Source organism: Perognathus longimembris, chromosome 4, assembly GCF_023159225.1.
Source record: "Perognathus longimembris pacificus isolate PPM17 chromosome 4, ASM2315922v1, whole genome shotgun sequence".
NCBI classification, from domain to species: domain Eukaryota; kingdom Metazoa; phylum Chordata; class Mammalia; order Rodentia; family Heteromyidae; genus Perognathus; species Perognathus longimembris.
Genome location: NC_063164.1, coordinates 49184512 through 49205936, shown reverse-complemented (window position 1 = coordinate 49205936; position 21425 = coordinate 49184512). Strand labels below are relative to the sequence as shown.

Here is a 21425-nt window from a genome sequence, read left to right as displayed (position 1 = left end):
GCAATATGTGAACTTTATTTTTGTAGGAGTTTTTAGAGCTTTAAATTCTATACCAAGTAAATATTAATAAGTTTAAAAAAAATCCTTAACTCCTGTGTCCCATTACATGAAACCCTGAATCAGAGCCACTGACTCATGCCTCTAATCTAGCTACTCAGGAGTTTTGATCCAGAGGATCATGAATTAAAGCTGGTGGAAACAGAAAAGTTTGAGACTGTATCCAAAATAGCAAAAAAGAAAAAAAAGAAGTAGGGCTAGAAGCCTACCTCAAGTGGTAAACTATCAGCTAAGCAGGCAAGCTGAGCAAGCATGGGGCAGTGAGTTCTGAGTTTTTTAGTACCACTACAAAAAAGCAAAAAAAGAGCACTGAATGTAGATTAGAAGAGCACTTGCTCAACATGTACAAGGCCCTGATTTAGATCTTCAGCACTGCAAACAAGAAATAAAAACAAAACACAAGCTGAGAATGTGGCTTAGTGGTAGAATGCTTGCCTTTGCATACATGAAACCCTGGGTTCAATTCCTCAGTATCACATAAACAGAAAAGGCCAGAAGTGGAGCGGTGGCTCAAGTGGTAGAGTGCTAGCCTTGAGTAAAAGAAGCTCAGGGACAGTGCCCAGGCCCTGAGTTCAAGCCCCAGGACTGGCAAAAACAAAAAACATAACAAAACTCCTTCTTTACACTGAGCATCTGATTTAAGTAATAATTTTGTAACATCTAATTACAGAAAAAAAGTTTATCAAGCTGGGCACTAGTGGCTCCCTACTGTAATCCTAGCTATTCCGGAGGCTGAGATCTGAGTATCCGGTTTGAAGCCAGTCCACGCAGGAAAGTTTATAAGACTCTTTTTTTTTTGTAATTTATTTATTAAACACAAATTTTTTGACAAGGTGTTGTGCAAAAAGGGTACAGTTACATATTAGGGCAGTGTGTACATTTCTTGTGATATCTTACACCCTGTTTTTCTTTCCCTCTCTAGGTCAGGTAGACATATATACAATACACAATGTACCAAGAACATATACAGTAACCACGTGGCCTACGCCCAAGAAAATTCGCCTAGGGCTTTAAATGTATGTCGATATTAGACAATATGTTGACAGTAGTCTTATATGAACATACATACATAGTTTTTGAGCTATTGTATTCCACTGAGAGGTCAATTTTGACCTTCATATGTTGAGCAGTTGTTTGGTTTTAGTTACATAATGTTGGGTGGCTGCCCCAATCCTGTGGGAAATACCATTTGACAAGCAGTTTTTGGTTTCACAGACCTGGTCTCTACTGTCTCTCTGTCACCCCTTCTTAACAGTCATATATCAGGGAGATCATGCCCCTTTGTTTTCTGTGTTCTAGGCTTGTCTCGCTCAACATTATTTGTTCCAGTTCTGACTATTTCCCTGAGAATAACAATATTTCACCATTCCTAATCGCTATGTAGTATTCCATTGTGTATAGGTACCATATTTTTTAGATCCATTCATCTGTGGAGGGGCATCTGGGTTGTTTCCATATTTTGGCTATTGTGAATTGTGCAGCGATAAACATGGAAGTACAAATGTCTTTTTGACATCTTGGGACCTGCTGTTCAGGATAGATGCCTACGAGTGGTATGGCTGGGTCATAGGGTAGGTCTATATTGAGCTTTTTGAGAAACCTCCATACTGTTCTCCAAAGTGGTTGTACTAATTTGCACTCCCACCAACAATGGAGAAGGGTTCCTCTTTCCCCGCACCCCCTCCAGCATTTGTTGTTGCCTGAGTTCAGAGTATAGGCCATTCTAACTGGAGTCAGGTGGTATATCAGGGTTGTTTTTATTTGCATTTCCTTTACTACCAGGGATGTTGAGCATTTCCTCATGTGTTTCTTTGCCATTTTTATCTCTTCTCTTGTGAAGTCTCTCTTTAGCTCCTTTGCTTATTTCCTAATTGGTTTACTGGGCTTGGAGGGGCTTAGTTTTTTTAGTTCTCTGTAGATGACAGATATTAGGCCTTTGTCTGTTGCTGTGCTGGTAAAGATCCTTTCCCATACGGGTGGCTGTCTTTCTAGTTTGGTGGCTATGTCCTTAGCTGTGCAGAAACTTTTTAATTTGTAGTAGTCCCATTTGTCGAGTCTCTCCCCTATTTGTTGTGCCCCTGGGACTCTATTCAGGAAGTTCCTTCCTGTGCCTATAAGTTCTAGCTTTATAAGACTCTTTCTTACCTCCAACTAATCACAAAAAAACCTGGAAGTAACATTGTGGCTCAAGTGGTAAAGTGCCAGCCTTGAGCAAAAGGAGCTCAGGGACAGCACACAGGCCCAGAGTTCAAGCCCCTGGAACAGGGTAAAAAGGCTTATGAGCAATAAATAATAGTGGTAATGGGAAAAACTGAAGTATAGGTTTTGGTAGAACTTTTTAAGAGCCTGTAACATGCTCTTGTTAAATGTCTAGAAAAGCATCCAGAATAGGCCATTTTGACCACAGCTATTTTCTATTTCATTATTTCTTTGAAAGACATTGTGTGGGACTAGTATTTAAAAAAAAATAAAAACCCTAAAACACATTTCTTATTGTCATAGTTAAGTATATTTTGATGTTCTTAACTTGATAATGTAAAAAACAGTATCAGCTAAATACACATTAACAAATATGTGATCTGTCATTTATAAGAGAAAACATTCAGTATTTATCTAGTAAAACAACCTATGACATCTTTTATATAAAATGTAAATAAAAGAAGCTAAAAAATATCAACTACTGTCTACATACCTGGCAGAATTCGCATGTAACTTTAATTTCATAAGTTGAACAACTTATCACGTCCTCCTTTTCATGGCAAGGACACTGAAAAACAAAGTTTCACACCATTAAAAATAGCTTTAAAACACTTCTTAAAATAAATAAAATAAAATAAAAGCATTCAGATTACGCTGTGATACTACCATATCCAAAATTTCAGATACTATTGAGAACTTGTGAGGGTCTGCCTATACCTAAGAGACAGGCCCCTTTCCCACCCAGGGGCTGCTTGGCTGCTAGCCCCTCCCATCTCCTTCCAGGTCCAAAACCGGAAGAGATGCCAAACCAGCCCCACCCTCTCTGCGAGCATGTGTGCCACCATGGCGCAGGACACCCCAGAAGCCCGGTCTTTGGGGGGCTGTGGTATCCACCCATAGAGGAAGTTCCATGACATCACCGTGATGGACAGTTCACTAGCCAATTGTTAATACCCAGTTAGTCCCTCCTCTTCCTGCCGCCATTACTGTTATATAAACCCTTCCCTTGAATAAAATCCTTGGGAAGCCAGCAGACCATCCGGCGGCTCCCCCGGGATCTCCGTGTGAGTGTCGTCTCTTAAACTTAAGGGGGGCTGGGGATACACGGGGATTTCGGCAGCCCTAACTCTTCTCAGCTTAGCCTGACAGGGACATGCTCTGTCCTCCTGCCGGCGGGAAAAGTGCGAAGAGCTGACTGTCCCCCACAATTGGAGGCTTGGCGTCTCCCCAGTGGGGATGTAAAATTAAGCCCGACAAGAACTAACTTTTTTGTCTTGCCAGTACTGGGGTTTTGAAATTAGGACCTTAAGCTTCATCAGCTTGTTTGCTTGGCTGGTTCCACTACTTGAGCCACAAAGCCAACTCTCAATTTTATTTTATTTTGGGAATGGAGTCTTGCACATATTCGGCCCACATTGGCCTAGAACTATGGATCTTAGCCTCCCAGGTAGCTGGAATTATAGGTGTGAGTCACTGCTAAGAATTTTTTGTAGTTGTTGATCATGGGGCTTAAACTCAGGGCCTGGGTGCTGTCCCTGAGCTTTTTCACTACAGGCTAGCACTGCTACCCCTTTGAACCAGAATGTCACTTGTGGGTTTCTAGTGGTTAAATGGAGGTAACTCTCAGAGACTTTCATGCCTCAGCTAGCTGCCTCATGATCCTTAGATCTCAGCCTCCTGAGTAGCTAGGATAATAGACATGAGCCACTGGTGCCCAGCTCTACCATTATACCCCAGTAGGGGGTATAATGGTAGTATATTGCTCCTAAAATATGAAACCTCCATGATAGTTAAGACAAAAAATTTTATTTATTTCCTACTGATACAATTAAGAGAAACCATTAAAGGAATAAAAGTTTCTACTTTGAAGACAAGAGAAACAAAATCGAAGATGGTGTAGTACCTCTAATCCAGCACTAGGAAAGCTGAAGCAAGAGGACTCTCATTAAAGGCCAGCCTAGGCTACATAGCCTGGTTGAGGCCAGTTTGAGATACATAGCAAAACCAGGTCGGGGCAGGGGGGAGGGTCAGATTAAAAGAAAACCAAGATCTGCTCAGAAATATTTTAACTATAATTCAGTGGTGGTCAGAATCTCAGCGTAATTCATCAAAATTAATGGGTTCCAGAATGTACTTAATGTAAATAAACAACTACTTCTTTTTTAACTGTACAATTTGATTATTTGATATTATTTTAAGAACAATACAAATACAGCACACTAAAACCAGCAAGGCCAGTGGGCTATTTTTAAACTCTGCCAATACTTTACCTTGTATTTACTGAAATTCCATCTGGTGGTAAACTGTATTCTCATCCAAATAAGCACACGGTAATAGAAAAAAGTTGTATTTTTCATACTTTTACTTACAAATGTCTTTTCAAGAATGTCTTAGAAAAATTAGATGATTCCTGTGCAGAAATGTGTAACTAATTCTGAGCCTTAGAATAAAGTCCACTGTTTAAGAGATAGGAAGAATAAAGTTTCTTCCCTTGCTCATACAAACTTGCATCTGGAAGGATTCCATTTTTCCATTATATCCAACTATTCAATGCTGCCTGTGATGAGAGGGAAAAGTACACTAAGATAATTTAAAGGAAATCTGTACAAATCATGTTTTAACATTGCCTGTAGAATGTGAGCTCAGTGAGGGGAAGAAACTTATTAGAGATAATTCAACTACCTAAAATAGTCCCTCACTAGGTTTAGTTCAAGAAAAATTTATACACAGACACAAAGGTGAAAAGTAGTAACAAGTACTTGTTTGGCTGTGCCTAAAAAACTTTCAGTCTATCAGATTAGTTAAGAATATAAAGTTAAAATAATATTTGATGATTTCACTGAGGCTCAAGCCTCTAAATCCAGGATTATGTGAGGTGCCAGACTTTGAAGTCAGGCCCCACCACGTGAACCCCATTTTAGAATCGAACCCTGAGCCAATCAGATTTGTACCTGTGTTCTAATCTTGCTTGCACAGCTGATTGTTGTAACCTTGTTCTTTGCCTTTATAAGCCCTGTGTAATCACAGCTCGAGGCTCCCTCCTAACCTCCGCTGTGTCGGTGGGTAGGACGAGGCCCGAGTTGGCAGCTCGTTAAATAAAACCTTGCCTTGCTTTTGCATTTCGGAGTGTCTGAATCTCGGTGGTCTTCTTGGGGGTGGTCTTGCGACTTGGCACAACATTTGGGGGCTCGTCCGGGATAGCCCCAGAGACCCCGAGATCCCAGACTCCGAAGGTAAGAAAACAGCACTGTTCATTTGTCTTGTCCTGTAATTTGTCTGTTTTGCTTTTGCTTGTAGGGCGCGAGTCAGTTTGGTTTTTGGCCGGAACTGACCAGGAGGACCTCCTAAACGAGACTCAACCCGCCCACCTTGTACTTGGGTCTGCTCCTTCTGCTTATCTGGCAGGAGGTTGTGGGCCAACTTGGGTCCACTCCTCCCGTACCCTGGCAGGAGGTTGTGGGCCAACTTGGGAGATCTCCAACTCGTAACTCGGGTCCACTCCTTCTGCACCCTTGCAGGAGGTTGTGGGCCAACTCGGGTCCACTCCTTCTTACAGGAGGTTGTGGGCCAACTCGGGTCCATTCCTTCTGCACCCTTGTAGGAGGTTGTGGGCCAGCTTGGGAGATCTCCAACTCGTAACTTTTCTTAGGCCTGTGTGTTTTCCTCCTTTTGTATTAATTGTTTTGTTTTTGTAGCCTTTTGGAAGAAATTTGGAAGTAAAATTGTCCTAAATAATTATTGCAAAGTGAGAAAAGGAGAATTATGGCTACCAAAATGTTTAATTGCCATTCCAGCTTCTTTGTAGGTTTTTTTGTAACAGTTTCCAGCAGGCCCACAGAGAAGCACAGGTGATTCCTACAAGTTTGTCAAGATCTAATACTGACCCTTAATAAGTTCCAGGTAAGAGAGCATGCTTAAAAACTACTTCTGTGTGGACCACCTTGTTGCTTATAATTGGAGTAAAGTGGCCCCTTATAAGACTCATTGATCTGAATCTGTGGTTCGAAGCCAGCCCGGGCAAAGAAAGGTCCCTGTGAGAGGCTTGTCTCTAATCAGCCAGCAGAGTGCTGGGAATGGAGTAGTGTGGAGCTCAAAAGTGGTACGGTGCTAGTCTTGAGCTGGAGAGCTGAGGGACAGCACTCAGGCCCTGAGTCCAAGTCGAAAGTCACTCCTCCTGGGACAAAAGTGATGGAGCATCCAGAGGCAGTAAGCCACTGCTTGGATGGCAGAGATGGTGTCAGATCCTAGAGTCACTACTGTTGGCCTTTCAAAAGTTAAAGCCGGGAAGTCCTAGAAGAATAGTTCATAAGCATGCCTTTCCAATGCCCATGTCTGTCTACTGGGCAGGAATTTGCCAGTCATCTGTGATAGTGGTTAGTAAGGGTAAGTTTGTCAAATGAGAGGATAGATTAAAATCTCACCCCCCGCATTTACTCAAAGCCCTGACTGGCAGTGAGAATTTTAAGCTCATACATCTGTTTAGTAAAGAAAGCTTGTAGACCTGAGATTGTGTCCTTATTGAGATCTGTTAAAGGCCTGCAAAGGTATATTGTTAAAAATTGCAAGATCTGTCAGCTTACCAATGCCCCCAATCAACAGATTACTAAAGGAGCTCGCCTCTGTGGGAATAGGCCAGGCGTGTATTGGGAAGTAGATTTGACAGAAATTACAAATATTTGCTAGTTTTTGTAGACACCTTTTCAGGATGGGTTGAAGTCTATCCAACAAAGCATGAGACTGCGAATGTAGTGGCTAAGAAGATCCTGAAAGAAATCCTACCCAGGAGACTAAACTCCTTAGAACCACGGTGGAAGGGACCCTAGACGGCATCGCCACTTGGGTTCATTGCTTCCACGCCAGGCCAGCTGACCCCTTTGCCCTGGATGACAACTACTGTGGTGGAACATGGGAGGTCTCCAAGCACCCAACTCAGCCGCTTCACCTTCGCCTCAAGAAAAGAAAGTTAGACTGAATATTGTTATAATTTTCTTTTTGCCTTCTTTCCTTATTACCCTGGCTAGTGTTAATGTTATTTTGGCAGCTCACTCCAAAGTGAGGTGAATCCTGCAGTCCCTTGGTAAAGTAGACTAAGGTTATAGGTTCCTGGCTAGGTAAGGTCAACGCCCCTGAGTCAGCCTGAAGAAATTACAGAAGATGGATGATCTTCACCCATCAACCCCCCTTTAAAACCGAGGGACCAGAGTTATTTTCGGATACTACTTTTGGCCCTACTGGCCCATGCCTTACCTCTGTATCATCCCCTAGACATGCAAGCCATTGAAATGGACAGAATGGAGCCATGATTGGCTCCCAAGGTACCAAAAAGAAAAAGGGGGAAATGAGGTGCCAGACTTTGAAGTCAGGCCCCACCACGTGAACCCCATTTTAGAATCGAACCCTGAGCCAATCAGATTTGTACCTGTGTTCTAATCTTGCTTGCACAGCTGATTGTTGTAACCTTGTTCTTTGCCTTTATAAGCCCTGTGTAATCACAGCTCGAGGCTCCCTCCTAACCTCCGCTGTGTCGGTGGGTAGGACGAGGCCCGAGTTGGCAGCTCGTTAAATAAAACCTTGCCTTGCTTTTGCATTTCGGAGTGTCTGAATCTCGGTGGTCTTCTTGGGGGTGGTCTTGCGACTTGGCACAACAATGTTCTTTTCACAACAAAGATGGAAATATGCTTTATAACAGTGGCCGAGAAGGTTATGTTATGCTACAAGTTATTGGAGAAGTGCATGACTAGAGATAGAAACCACACCTCTCTCTGAGGCAAGCTAGGAAGATCACTGTCATAAGGAACATCAGTGAGGGTTCTAGATAAAACTTAAGGGGTTAGCTTCTTTGGTATCTCTCTAACTCTTGTAACACTGTTATCCTTTTCTCTCATGGTCTAGTGGCTTCAAAGCTCTTCCTTTTCTTCTAACAAAAAATAGTTTGAGGCAGGAGCTAATGGTTCACACCCATAATTATAGTTACTCAGTTGGCTGAGATCTAAGGATCTCAGTTCAAGGGGCAGAAAAATCCCCAAGATTCTCATCTCCAGTTAATCAGTAAAAAGCAACTGAAGGCATAACTCAAGTGGTAGGCACCATCTGTAAGAGCAAAAGCCTAGCAAAAGTGAGGCCACGTATCAGCATGTATGCACACGCACACATGTACAAATGTACTCACAAAAATGAGAGAGAGAGTGAGAGAGAGAGAGAGAACAAGCAAACTTATCTTGTGCTTGGCATTAGTCTAGATGCTATGCAAACAGTGATGAATTAAATAGGTATCTGCCTTCATGGAGCTCAATGCTACTTTCAATGCTCCATTTAACAATATCAGGCTATATACCATCCTTTGAAAAGACCCTCAATTTGCATATCACAAATATGTCTTTCTTCTTTATACAGTTAAGGTTCAATTTAGGGCCCAGTTCAAATGGTATTTCCTCTGTGACAGTTTCCCCACAACCCAAACTGAAATGATCTTTTCTAAGCTTTCTGTATTGCTATGTTTTAGAGCACCCACAGTAGGTTTTAACAGGAGATGAGATTAGAGAGAAAAGGGAACTAAAATTTTATCTGTCAGATAAAACCTCTTAAATCTAGTAACATTTCCAAGGTGGGTAACTGTATTCAATAATGTTGATTCTTACCTAAGGATTATAAGGAAAGGAGGACTGAATTGAATGCTTGATTAGCAAATGTAAGCTCCATTACTATCCTGAAGGTTCATAACATAGCCAAATGTGTTCAAAGCTTGGCTGGGCCACTTGTGGGATATAAAATCTTGTGCAAAGTTCTAAATCTCATTAAACTCCAATTTCCCCCTTATAAAATGGGATGCCCTCTACTTCACAAAGCTGTTTTAAGCACCGGTACATGTAAGGGGCCTACCATGCTCTACACATGCTCTGCTAAAGTTACCAATATAGTAAGACTGTTCTAAGCATACTTTTACCTGCACAGTATCTTATTACAGGAGAAAAGTGGATGTAACCAAGGCCTGCTTGGTAAAATTTAACCAGTCCTAAGAGAGGCATGTTAAAATCAGTTAGTAGAAAATAATGAAACTTGAAAGACTTCTGGGAAGATGTCACCTAGTACTTAGCCAGTGAATAATCAGAGAAGGAGCCTGTGCACTAGGAGGGTAAAATGAATGCTGTAACTACTCTGGGTATCTCTGCCCACTAGACATCAGATCTTGCAAGATCATCATTAACAATTAAAGTCTCGTTTTTGCTATATTTTATGTCTCCAAGTCCATTCATTGAGCTTGGACAGGTTGAGTGTGTTTCTCACAAGTAATGTCTGAGGAACAGTCAAAACAAAACAAAACAAAACAAAACAAAACTTTACATTATAAGCTTATCATCTTTTACCTTTACCTTTCTAGCTTGTGGGCCATGTGCTTTATTCACTCTGCTGCGAAGTATCTCTCAGCTCTTACCATGTATACAGTACTTCAAGTTTCCATTTAGTAACCCTATGGAAAAGAGAAGCAGAAAAGAGTGAATTTGTTACCCTGTAGAATCTGAAAAAAAAAATAGCCTTATGCAGTTCAACTCCTAGTAAAAATGTCTTTAATGTTTTATTGTGACTATAAAGTTACAGAGGAGTTATATAAGTCAGATAATGAATACAAAAGTTTTTAAAATTATTTTACACTTAAAAGATACCATTTGAATTTTGCCTTCCATTAATATTATTCAATATAAAACTCAAGTTCTTTTCCCCCAAATCTTCAAGGTTTCAGGGACATTCATCCTGTGGCCACTTACTACGGTCACCCTTGAAACTGCTATATCAGACATAATAGAACAAGAACCATGGAAGATGAGAAAATGCTTCTTAAAAAATCGTAATAAACCTGAGGGCAGAAAGAATAGATAATAGGTGAAATGGCAGTACTGAATCTAAGCATCTTCAGAGTGAAGACTAGCAGTTTTTCCTGTGTTAGTACTGAACAATAAAATCCATGAGAGACAGAGACACCCAATCCTACATGACTTTTTTTTTTAGTGCTGGTCTTGGGGCTTGCACTTGAGCTTTTGTAAGGCTAGTGCTCTACCAGTCACGCCACAGCTACACTCCTGGTCTTTATTTGTGTGTGTGCTTAGAAAGTCCCATGGACTTTCCTGCTCAAACTGGCTTTGAACCACAATCCTCAGATCTCAGCTTCCTGACTAGCTAGGATTATAGGCATTAGCCATTGGCACATGGCTCCTACCTGACTTTTTAATGTGCATATGTTAGGATTAGATTCTGCTGTTAATGGCATAAAACTGAAACAATGGCCTGAACTATTTAGAAGTTTAACTCTTATGTGTGTACAAGGGCAGTTCAGATCTATGATCTTTAATGATCATTAAGAACTAGGGTTCTTCCTTCTATTTTGTTGTTTTTCACTTGCAACAGGTAGCTTCCCTTTCATGGGAAATTTTAAAATAACTCAAACTGTAGTGTACATATCTGGTGACCAGATGTCAAGAGGAAAAGACTAGCAACAGCCTCCCTTTAAGGAAACTTCAGAAATCTTTAGAAAAAGCTTCTACTCACATTTTATGGGCTAGAACTTAGTCACGTGGCCAAAATTAACAGAGAGACTAGGAAACACTTTTGCCACAAATGAAAGGAATCACTCCTTTACCCTACTATACTACCCACTGTGTATTTTTTATAATGGACCTAACTATCCCAATAGCAGGGGCAGGAGCTTCCTCTACAGAGGGTCCACACTATATAAGCATTCTGGGAAGTGGCAAATGTTGTGCCACAGGTCCAAAAGGCATCTCTGTTAGGAATCAATCCTTTCCTGGGCATAACTCAGAAGCATCTAGCACACTGAAGGGCAATCCTGTATAGTTAAGAAAAACTGGCCTCAGTCCTTAAAAGAGAACAGGAGCTCAGCAGAGGTAGGACAGACTTAGGAAGTGGCAGCAAACACAGGTATGTAGAAATGAAGATACACAAAGGCTTTCCAAGGGATACTTGAGCATCTATGTTTTCAACTTTCCTTTGCTTTCCTAAAAATAATCTACTTTCCTAGAGTTCTCATTATCATGCTCCATTCACTTTACATGGATTCCAAATGTTACTTGAATGCGTAGTTTCAGGCTTCAAAATTTTTCACAGAACAAAAGGATCTAGAGAATATCTTAAGCTCTCCATTAATCAAGGTGCCATTAACCCTCAGGTTAATTCTCTTTGTGTTTCTGCTAAAAACAAAGCCTGACTTTAACAATGTCTGTTTTATGTACAAGAATGTTTTGAATTCAGATATACTGTACAGTGTGATTATAGGAACAATGACAATAATGGTTTTTTTCATTCTTGAAATAGTATTAAAAATATACTGTCCTAAGAGGGAGTACCAGGAGACTGAAGAAATTTTGGAAAGTTAAATTTTTATTTGTTAGAAAGCAGTTTATTTGTATGTATAAGTACACACACACACACACACACACACACACACACACACAGAGTATCCAGAGCTAGAAAAGCCAAATATTACTTATTTAAAATTATGATGAAAATTTAGGCATCAACTAGAAACATGCAAAATGTTTACCAAGTTTATTTTCAGGAAAGTATGTAGAATGGTCCCTCTCAATATGTCTGTGCTCTAGTTTTTGGAACCTGTGAACTTATAGGTAAGCAACATTCCATGTGAAACTCTTTAGATGTACAAAGAATACAGATCATAAAATGGAGACCACTGGCTACCAGGTAGGCTTAATCTAGAACACAGTACTTTCTCTACCAGGGCCAGAGATTCAGTCAGAAAAGAAAATCAGACAGGTCAAAAGCATGAGAAGGACTTGACCTTCCATTACTAGAGGTGGCCACAGGGAAAGCATTTTAGATTCTACAGCAAAAAGCAGCATTTGGATGATAAAGACAAAGGGAAGAGGGATGCCAGTTGTACAACTACAAAGTCAACAACCTGAATGAACTTGCAAGTGGATTCTTCCCCAGAGATTCTAAAAAGGAGTACAGTACCACCAACACATTGGTTTTGCCTTTCTAAGACCCTAAGCACAAAAAGAAATACTGTTACTCATGCAAATGTGAATGGAACTAGAGATCAGTTATGTTAACTGAAATAAGCCAGGCACAAAAAGACAAGCACTGTAAGATCTTATTCATATGTAAAGTTAAAAAAACAACAACCTGAAATCACAGAAAGTGAGAATGCACTGTTAACTGCTAGAGACTAGAAAGAGCGGGGTGAGAGGAAAAGGTTGATCAGAGGTATTAAGTTACAGTCAGAAGTAAGCAGCTCTGGTGTGGTACTGCATAGTGGAGTAACCATAGATAACAAATATGTACTGTATATTTCAAAAAAGATAGGAGGATTTTGAATGTTTTCAATATGAAGAAATGATAAATGATCAAGGAGACAGAGATGTTTAATCTGATTTTTAAATGACACAATGTATACATCACAAGATGCAATTTTCATGTTCTTAGAAAAAAAAAATACAAAGCCCCAAGCAGAAGACTCAAGATGAACCCACCTGACTTACAAAAAAATCAAAACAACAAAATCCTGTGATAATAAATTTATATTATCTCCAGATGCTATGAGTTTGGTAATCTCTGAGAAAGAAACAGAACATAATTATAGTGAGCAAATATTTTTGAGTACCAGGAAGATGGACAAGGTAGCAGAAACTAATAGAATTGTTGTGTTTTAATTTTTATATCTTTTTATATCTTAGTCAGGTACCATAAAATACAAATAATAATCCTAGAACTCATCTTGGGAACAGTAATATTGTCCTATTGACAAAGCTAAATCCATGAGTTTGAAAACCTATAGCCATGACTTAATCACATTTTACCACTTTATAAAATATTTTTGAGTTTCTTATTAGGGAAACTTAAATACTATGATTTTACTATCATTCTTCCCAGTGATGGCAGAAAAGTCCTCAAGACTTTCAAATTAGCTAGCAAATAAGCTGGCCTGAAAGGGTGACTCAAGTGGTAGAGTTCCAGCAGTGAGCAGAAGAGCCAAGTGAAAGCAATGAGGCTTGCGTTTAAAACCCAGTACCTATTCCCCCCGCCCCCGCAAAAAAAAAATAGTGGTAGTGTAAGTTTTACTAATAAAGTCATTTTAGAGTTGATAACTATAATGAGATAAAACAACAGCATTACTTCTGTTCGAAGTAGATAAGTAAAACACACTCAATGCTGCCTCACAAAAAATTTTTTTATAAGAGTAAAAACATAATAATGATTACAACACTACCTTTTCATTACAAAAAGGGTACAAATAAAATAAACTACAGAGTTATTTATCACATTAGCTTACCCCACTATAGAGTATAATTCCTATTACAACACTGGTAAGCTCACCTATTTTCCCCCTCACAAAGTATGGAGATGTTCAAGTAAGTGAAAGAACAAACTATTATTACTATAGGAAATAACCTTTAATCTATCTTCTGTATTTCAACCATCTTTAAAATTTAACGTTTGAGCATTGTGGCTTATGCCTATAGTCCCTGCAGAGTTAGGAGGGTTGTGGTTCAAGTATAGACCAAGAAGTTAGGAAGAACCTATCTCAATCCTGGTGTGGTGGTGTGCACCTGTTAATATAAACTCTATAGGAGGTGGAAGTAGAAGGCCTTTGGTCCTAGACTGGACATAGCTAGGACAGACCTGGGCAAAAAGCCTATCTGAAAAATGGCTGAAGAAAAAAGGCCTATGGATATGGCTCAAGCGGCAGAAGGCTTACCTACCAAGTGCAAGGTACTATGTTCAAACCTCAATACTACAAAAAAAGAACAAGCAAAAACCCTTCATGCAAACAAAAAGATATCAGTAATTTTCAACACGGGGATTGAGAATTGATAATGTAATCATTTTAATTAAATAATTTGTACTTCAAGAGAACACATATTAAGAATTGTGGCATTTTGATTTAATCCAAGAAGAAAAATGGTAACTGAACGTTACTACAGTATCATCATTTTATCATCTCAACATATGGACATGTATACATGTATAATACTACATAGACTGAAATAGAAAGTCTGAGTTGGAGAAAACAGGCACATACAGAAAACTGATGTTATCTCAAATGGATTTATGAAAATTCTAAGGTAGTAAATTCTACCATAAATTACAAATTCCTAGGGAAAACCCAACTTCGTTGTTAAAGCTACCAAAGCTGCTATACTGTCTTCCAGCCACATCATAAATATGCCGAGGACCTGTGCTAGATTATTATTTCTGAACTTTAACAATAGTAATTACCACAGCAGGTGCCAAGTGCTTACTAAGTTTCTGATACAATTTTAAGGTTAGTATAAACATTCTTTGAATCCTTACAACAAGGTTATGAGGTAAAATTGTTATTGTCCTTTAAGGAAACAGACACAGAGAAGACATCTAATTTGCCTAAGATACAAATATAGCTCATAAATGATTCCTTATAACTATCCTAAAACACTGATTACACATTATATGACAGAAGATATCAAAGAAAAAACTAACCAAATTGGCTATAATACACACATATTCTTAATTTGAAGAGTTATCTATATGGAAATTAATTTGTCATTATGAATCACATCAAGATTTCACCAAAAATGAAAGCTATAGTTCAGAAAGTAGGTCTTAAATTAAAAAATAGCTAGCATAATACATTCAGTGAACAAAGTATGTAAAATGGCATTAACTAGGCTTATTGTTAGTGAACTGCCAAAAGTTTCAGTAAACTATAAGAGAAAAAAGTCAAGGAAATGATAGAAAATACAAAATATGTAATATTGCCTTATCACACGGATAGAAAAATACAAAGTATGGTCAACTAAATAGTTTTAAAACTACTAGATAATATGATTTATTCTCATTAATAATTCCCAATCAATCAAAGTTTACTAACAATAACAAACTCCAAAATAATGGCAAAGCAACTGCATTCATACTTGTGTGACAGTAAACTTTTTGGGGAGAAGCAAAAATCTGGCATCTACAGAAACACTCAGACACTTTTGATATTATTATCCCATTGAATCAACTCAAATGAAAAAAGGTATGTGCACAGAAATATCCAAGTCAATGCTCAAATGGCAAAACTTAAAAATAATAATTTTCCTTGGTCATTTAAAGTTGAGGAAGCTTAAAAAGTGATCTGATTGTTAAATAAACATCTAATACCAGGCTATATGACCTGAGAAAATACAATGCTAGAAACATAAAACAAAATTTATCTATGTATTAAAATTCTATAAAAATTATAGCATATATTCACAAATTAGAAAATCATGAGAGGGTTGGGAATGTGGCTTAGTGCTTAGCATGCATGAAGCCCTAGGTTCGATTCCTCAGAATCACATAAACAGAAAAGGCTGGAGATGGCACTATGGCTCAAGTGGTAGAGCGCTGGCCTTGAGCACAGAGAGGCTCAGGGACAGAGCCCAGGCCCTGAGTTCAAGCCCCAAGACTGGAAAGAAAAAAAAAAAGAGAACTCTTATTTATTAGCATGGAAAAATTAGTTGATCTTGAATCCTCTCAAATAAGCGTACAATAAATCCAAAAAGTAAAAATTAGAAGAAAAAAAACTAACAACTATAGAATTGGATGAACAAAGCTACAAAATTAGAATGCAAAAATGTGGGCTCCATTAAGTAAACTAGGTTGAGAAACATATTTATAAATTTAAGTGAAGGTAAATATACAGTACTAAAATAAAGTCCATTTAGTATTTTATCAATTATACAATAGCCATTCTTTTTATATTAATTAATGTTAAGAATAAGCAAGTATTATATCATAAGTATTTCCTATTCCTTGGAGTGAAAATGGTTGAAGCACTCTTTAAGATAAAGACATGGTGAATTCATCTAGATTCCAAAGCATCCTATTAAAAAGCTTTTCCTTTTGTTTTTGTCAGTACTGAGATTTGAACTCAGGACCTGGGCACTATCCCTTAGGTCTTTTTGCTCAAGGCTAATACTCTACCGCTTTGAGCCACAGCTCCACTTCTGGCTTTCTGGTGGTTAATCAGAGTTAAGAGTCTCTCAGACTTATTTGCCTGTGCTGGCTTTGAACAGCAATCCTCAGATCTCAGCCACCCAAGTAGCTAGGATTACAGCTGTGAGCTACCAGGACCCTGGCTTATTAAAATGTTTTCAAATGCTTTACAACCCACTGCAAAAATATACACATCTGTATATATGATTACTATCACTACTACTTCAACATTAAAAATCAGTATCTGAGAAAATGAGAGGATAGAGTTCAGTGGTAGTGTCCTTGTCTAGCATGGGTGAAGGTGTAGCTTCAATCCCCCAGAACATACACATACACACATACGCTGCATCCCAAAGCATCTCAGACAAGTTCTTAGCTTTAAGGGATGATGTGAATTCAAGATAAACATAAGAATGTTAAATTAGGCTACTGATTATAACAATGCACAGTGAAGCAGGGAACAGACAAATACTACATGCATCATTTTTATAAAGGTAAATTGAAATAACTTATTTCAGGAGATTTAAACAGGAAGTTCTGGTGAAAATTTGGTTTTAGGCAATAAAAGACTTAACTACATTATCTTTCCTATTCAATAAGAATAACAGAGGAATACCAGTTTGTAGACATATTTCTTACTGGAAGGAAAAACACAAAGACAAAATAAGTATAACCAGCATGTGTAATGGGATTGTTTACCTAATCTTGCAATTTAATTGGCTCATGTAGTAAATCTAAGTCATTAAAACCCAAGTTTTTCCTTAAATACAAGATATTAGGCAGAAAAAAGTAGAGGCTTTTTTTTTTTTAGATTTTATGCTAGTTATTACATAAAGATGTTTGGTGGATACCATATTGCTTTCAAAAAACATTCAAATCTAACTTCCAAATCCCGAATATAAATCAAAAGTACCCCTCCAATTACTTAGGAGTTAACACACCATTTCTATTATTTGTTTAAAACAAGAAAATCCTCCAAATACAAAACCAAATGCATGAATTTCTGGTCTATGTATTTAATACATAATATACTGCACCTAATACAAAATAACATCATAATAAAGTATTTTTAAAATACCTTTCCAGGAAATGCAATCAGATCTACAGAAACTATTAGGTATCTTAAACACACAGAACAAGTCTCTAGAAGCTCCTTTCTGACAAGATACAAAACAACCTAGTCTCATTTATTATGATATTATATTTTAAACATTTTTTTAAAAACTTGATGGCAACAGCATCCTCAAAGCAAAATTATACATAGTCTAGGAGAGCAGCATATATATATCACTTGGAATTTCAAAGATTCTTAACAAATTACTTGATAAAAAAAGCTTAAAGATGGATTGAAAGATTCATGTACTGTCTTAATTCTTTCTTGACCCACAGGTTTTTAAATCATGTCTTACAAAGATGTTCTTATAGTTTTTTGGAGAAAATGTATTTATTATGATAGATTCAAGTGAGTGAAAAATCTAAATACAAAATTGCTCTTGTGTTTTTAAGTCAGAACACATAACCTTGTAGGGCTGACTCTTCAACAAGCTTTGTAAATTGTTTGTAATTCTCTTACTTTCACAATTTTGGAATAACAGACCAAGGCCATCTGGTCTTTAAGAGTACTCTCCAAATAGCTTTTACTGACATTGGCAAGGCCAGTGGTTAAGGATTTCTTTAAGTAGGACAAAAAGTGCTTTAAAAAGAAGTCAGTATTTATTCTGATTTCAAACATAGGCATAACATATATGTAATGTATGTGACTGTCCCCATAATTTATGAGGCTTAAGAATTGTAAATCTCACATTATAATTTAGGATTAATCGATAGGCCTAAGATCACCAGGAGTACTCCATCTTACTCTTATATTCGGATAGTTTTGCTGTAGCCTCATCAATTTTTAGCCTCCCCAATTACGGAAAGACAACCCTACACAGCGGTGTAAAAATACTCCCTACTTCTTTCCTATTCAGCTCAACCAGTGGGCCTACACACACACACACACACACACACACACACACACACACACACTTACATCCTCAGCTCTAGTGGCTAGGGCACTGATTTAAAAAAAAAAAAAAAAGATTCTTTCTCTATAGAAGGTCTGCGGTCTGCCTAGGGAGGTAAAATAAATGAGGAAAATACCAGAATCAATCTGCACCCACACCTCAGCCCTGCCCCACCTGGAAAGGCGGGGAGGGGAGCTGGTGATGGTGTAAGGGTGGCAGAAGGGACAGAAAAGGCCGGGACCTCTTGCTCCCAGCATCTTCATACCATTCGTTCCATCAGGTTCCATCGAAGACAGGGACACTGACCCTGTTTTCAGTGGCGCTTCCCAATCCTCCTCCCCGCCACCATCACAAATACACAGTCCTCAATTGCTTGAGCCCTAGATGGAAAGATCGGAGTGGGCCCTCTTTCGGCCCCATCCAAGGACTGAGGGAAGGTCTCTCGGGGTACCGAGCGGGTCCCTCTAGGGTGACCGACCACGGAAGGAGATAATAAAGCAGAAGGAGGGGTCTGACAGGAGCCGTTATTCCTTTTTCTTGGTTAAGAAAGCGCGCGAGGGAGGGGCCGGAACCAGAAGCCGGTTACCTAACGGTCCCGCCGCGCCCGACGGGCCCCGAAGCCTACGACGGGGCTCCACCGAGGGAGCAGGGCCGCCCCCAGGGCTGGGGTCTGCGGTCCGACAGCCGAGGGGCTGGGCGGCGGGGGGTGGGGACTGTGGTAAGCGGCGTCGCCATGTTAGTGCCTTCGTTCTCAGTATCTCTCTAGTCTTCAATCCTGAGGCCTTCTCCCCGTCACCACTCACCTTTCCTAGTCACTAATCCGGGATCCTGGCGGCCGCCCCCGAGCCCCGCTCGCAGCGGTGTTTACAAACTACCCCGGAGGAAAGGGCTGAACCGTACTTTAAAGGCCACGGGCTCCCACAGGCTTCCGTCCTCTCTCGCGAGATCCGACTGACAACCTTTTTCCCCGCCCCACTCCCGGCATCCTTCCTTTCTCCTCGCGCTCCTCCCCTCCACGCACACGCCCCTTCTTGGCCTGCCTTCACAGGGAGTGCCTCCGGGTCAGCTGATTCCGTCAGGCTTCAAGGGGCGGGTCGTGGGAGGGCGGGAACCAACGGGCACTTAGGCACTGGTGATTGGACAAAAGAGCCTGAAGGGCGGGAAGTAGTCTTGGAGGGGGCGGGACCAACCAACCAACAGTTGTCCAGAACCAGGTTGCCGTGAAAACTGTGATTGGCAGTCTGCTGGAGGCGGGTGGAGGTGCTGCGACGCGGGAGCAGGTGGCTGTGAAAGGTGCGGGAGGGGGGGGATAGAAAGGGCTGAGAGACAAGCTGTGGGCGAGTCGCTAGTGGCTGTATTGAGAGCAGATGCTCCTTAGAGCACGGCCCCGGGAGTCGGGCATTTCCGTTTCTGTCACTTCCCGGCCCTCTCGTGGAAGGTGGGTGAAGCCTGAAAGGGGTGGGGGCGGGGGAACGTTGCTAAGCCCACCCTGTATTCACCCGGAAGCCCGCAATGCAGAGTTTCTTATTAAGGTTTGAGGGAGACTCGAGGATTTGCCGGCACTTCTCAGCCCTCCCCTCCCCTCTCCCGCTCCACGCCCAAAGAGGGGAAGCAAGACTAGTCAGTTCTGAATATAAATAAATTAAGCTTTCCTCCAACTTTGCAAAGCTAAAACGGAAACTGGTATTTTGGGACTAATTTTCCCAGCTAAGTACAGTGAGTGCATGCATTGTAGGAAATACAGTATCTTCCACTATGTCACCGTAAAAAACAATTCCACGACTCGTTTTCTGAGAGAAAACCATCTATATTGTAGCCTAATTTAGCTTTTCAGTTATTCCGTTATAAAGAAAAAAATATCCGTTTCAGAGGAATCATTTCAATCCTATAAATCTTCCAACAACCCAATATTAACATTTTAGAACCAAAGAACACCAAACTAGAACATGGCACCGAAATGGTACTATTCCTACAATACTATCCTGCTGCTTAGAACTATGGTTGTACTGTTAGGGAAATGTCTGCCAAGCTTGAAAAGTAGTTTTAAAAACTGAGAAGCAAGAATTACTAACAGGTTGATGTGGGAAAAGAGAACATCTTTGCAGCTGTGCAGTTGACACAAGTGCACCCCTAAAGACATAAAAAGGAAAAAAGTACAGTGTTAAAAATTTTAGTAATTTTGTTTTATGATTCTCTGCACAACTGAATTTCAGTACTAATTTTAGGGGTGTTGTCCAAATAAATAGGCATGACTTGAAAATATGCTCAGAAGGGAAATTTACAATAATTACCCAAAAAAGAGCAAGTTTTTTTCTATACCACATGTACTTCCATTTGTCAAATGAAATAAAGTTTGTGTTTGCATAAAATGCATTCTTTTTCTCCACACCAAAGTGAAACTGAAATTGGTGGAAGATTATGTAACATGGCATTTGACAGTTAATTAACCTGCCAATCAATAATGACATCTGGCATGAAAGTGAAATTGTAATGGTACTGGACCTTTTAATAGGTTTCTGGCCAGTATACAAATATTTGAGCCAATTCAATCTTCTTTTAAAACCTATTTTAATTACTCGAGAAACCTGAAATAAGCCAAATTATTAACACTAGTTCTTAAGTTAAAATGAAAGTTGCCATCCTATGATATCAATAACATTGATGTAGTGTAACATGAGTGATATCAACAAAACTTCCGCTGCTCATATTTACTGATGATTAAAATGGTGATAGACAAAAATGTGTGATTGAGATATCACAAACTGTTAGGTTGAAATGGTGCTTCCCTCCTTCAACAATGGGATTGAGAAATAACACCAACCCCGGGCTGGGGTGGGTAGCTCCCGCCTGTAATCCTAGCTACTCTGGAGGCTAAGATCCAGAATCACAGTCAGCCCTGACAGAATAGTCCCCATGAGATTCTTATCTCCAATTAACCACTTAAAAACAAGAAGTGGCACTGTGGTTCAAGTGGTAGAGATCTAGCCATGAGCACAACGAGGTTCAGGAACAGTGCTCAGGCCCTAAATTCAAGCCCCACAACTGACAACGCGCGCGCGCGCACACACACACACACACACACACACACCCCAAAAAAACCCCAAAAACTACAGACCAGGCACCAGTGGCTCAGGCCAACAGTCCTAGCTGCTCAGGAGGCTGAGATCTGATGATAATGGTTCAAAGCCAGCC

The 21425-nt window shown here is 39.8% G+C and overlaps 1 protein-coding gene across 1 annotated transcript in view; it reads right to left on the bottom strand.

Moving 5' to 3' along the window:
* The window catches only part of Atf2 (activating transcription factor 2), an 80028-nt gene extending 60848 nt beyond the window's left edge, over nt 1–19180 (bottom strand). The window contains 3 exon segments of the mRNA XM_048345211.1: nt 2750–2824; nt 9621–9724; nt 19037–19180. Coding sequence (XP_048201168.1) covers nt 2750–2781 — 32 coding nt within the window. The 5' untranslated portion in view covers nt 2782–2824; nt 9621–9724; nt 19037–19180.
* Between the last annotated feature and the right edge of the window lie 2245 nt (nt 19181–21425).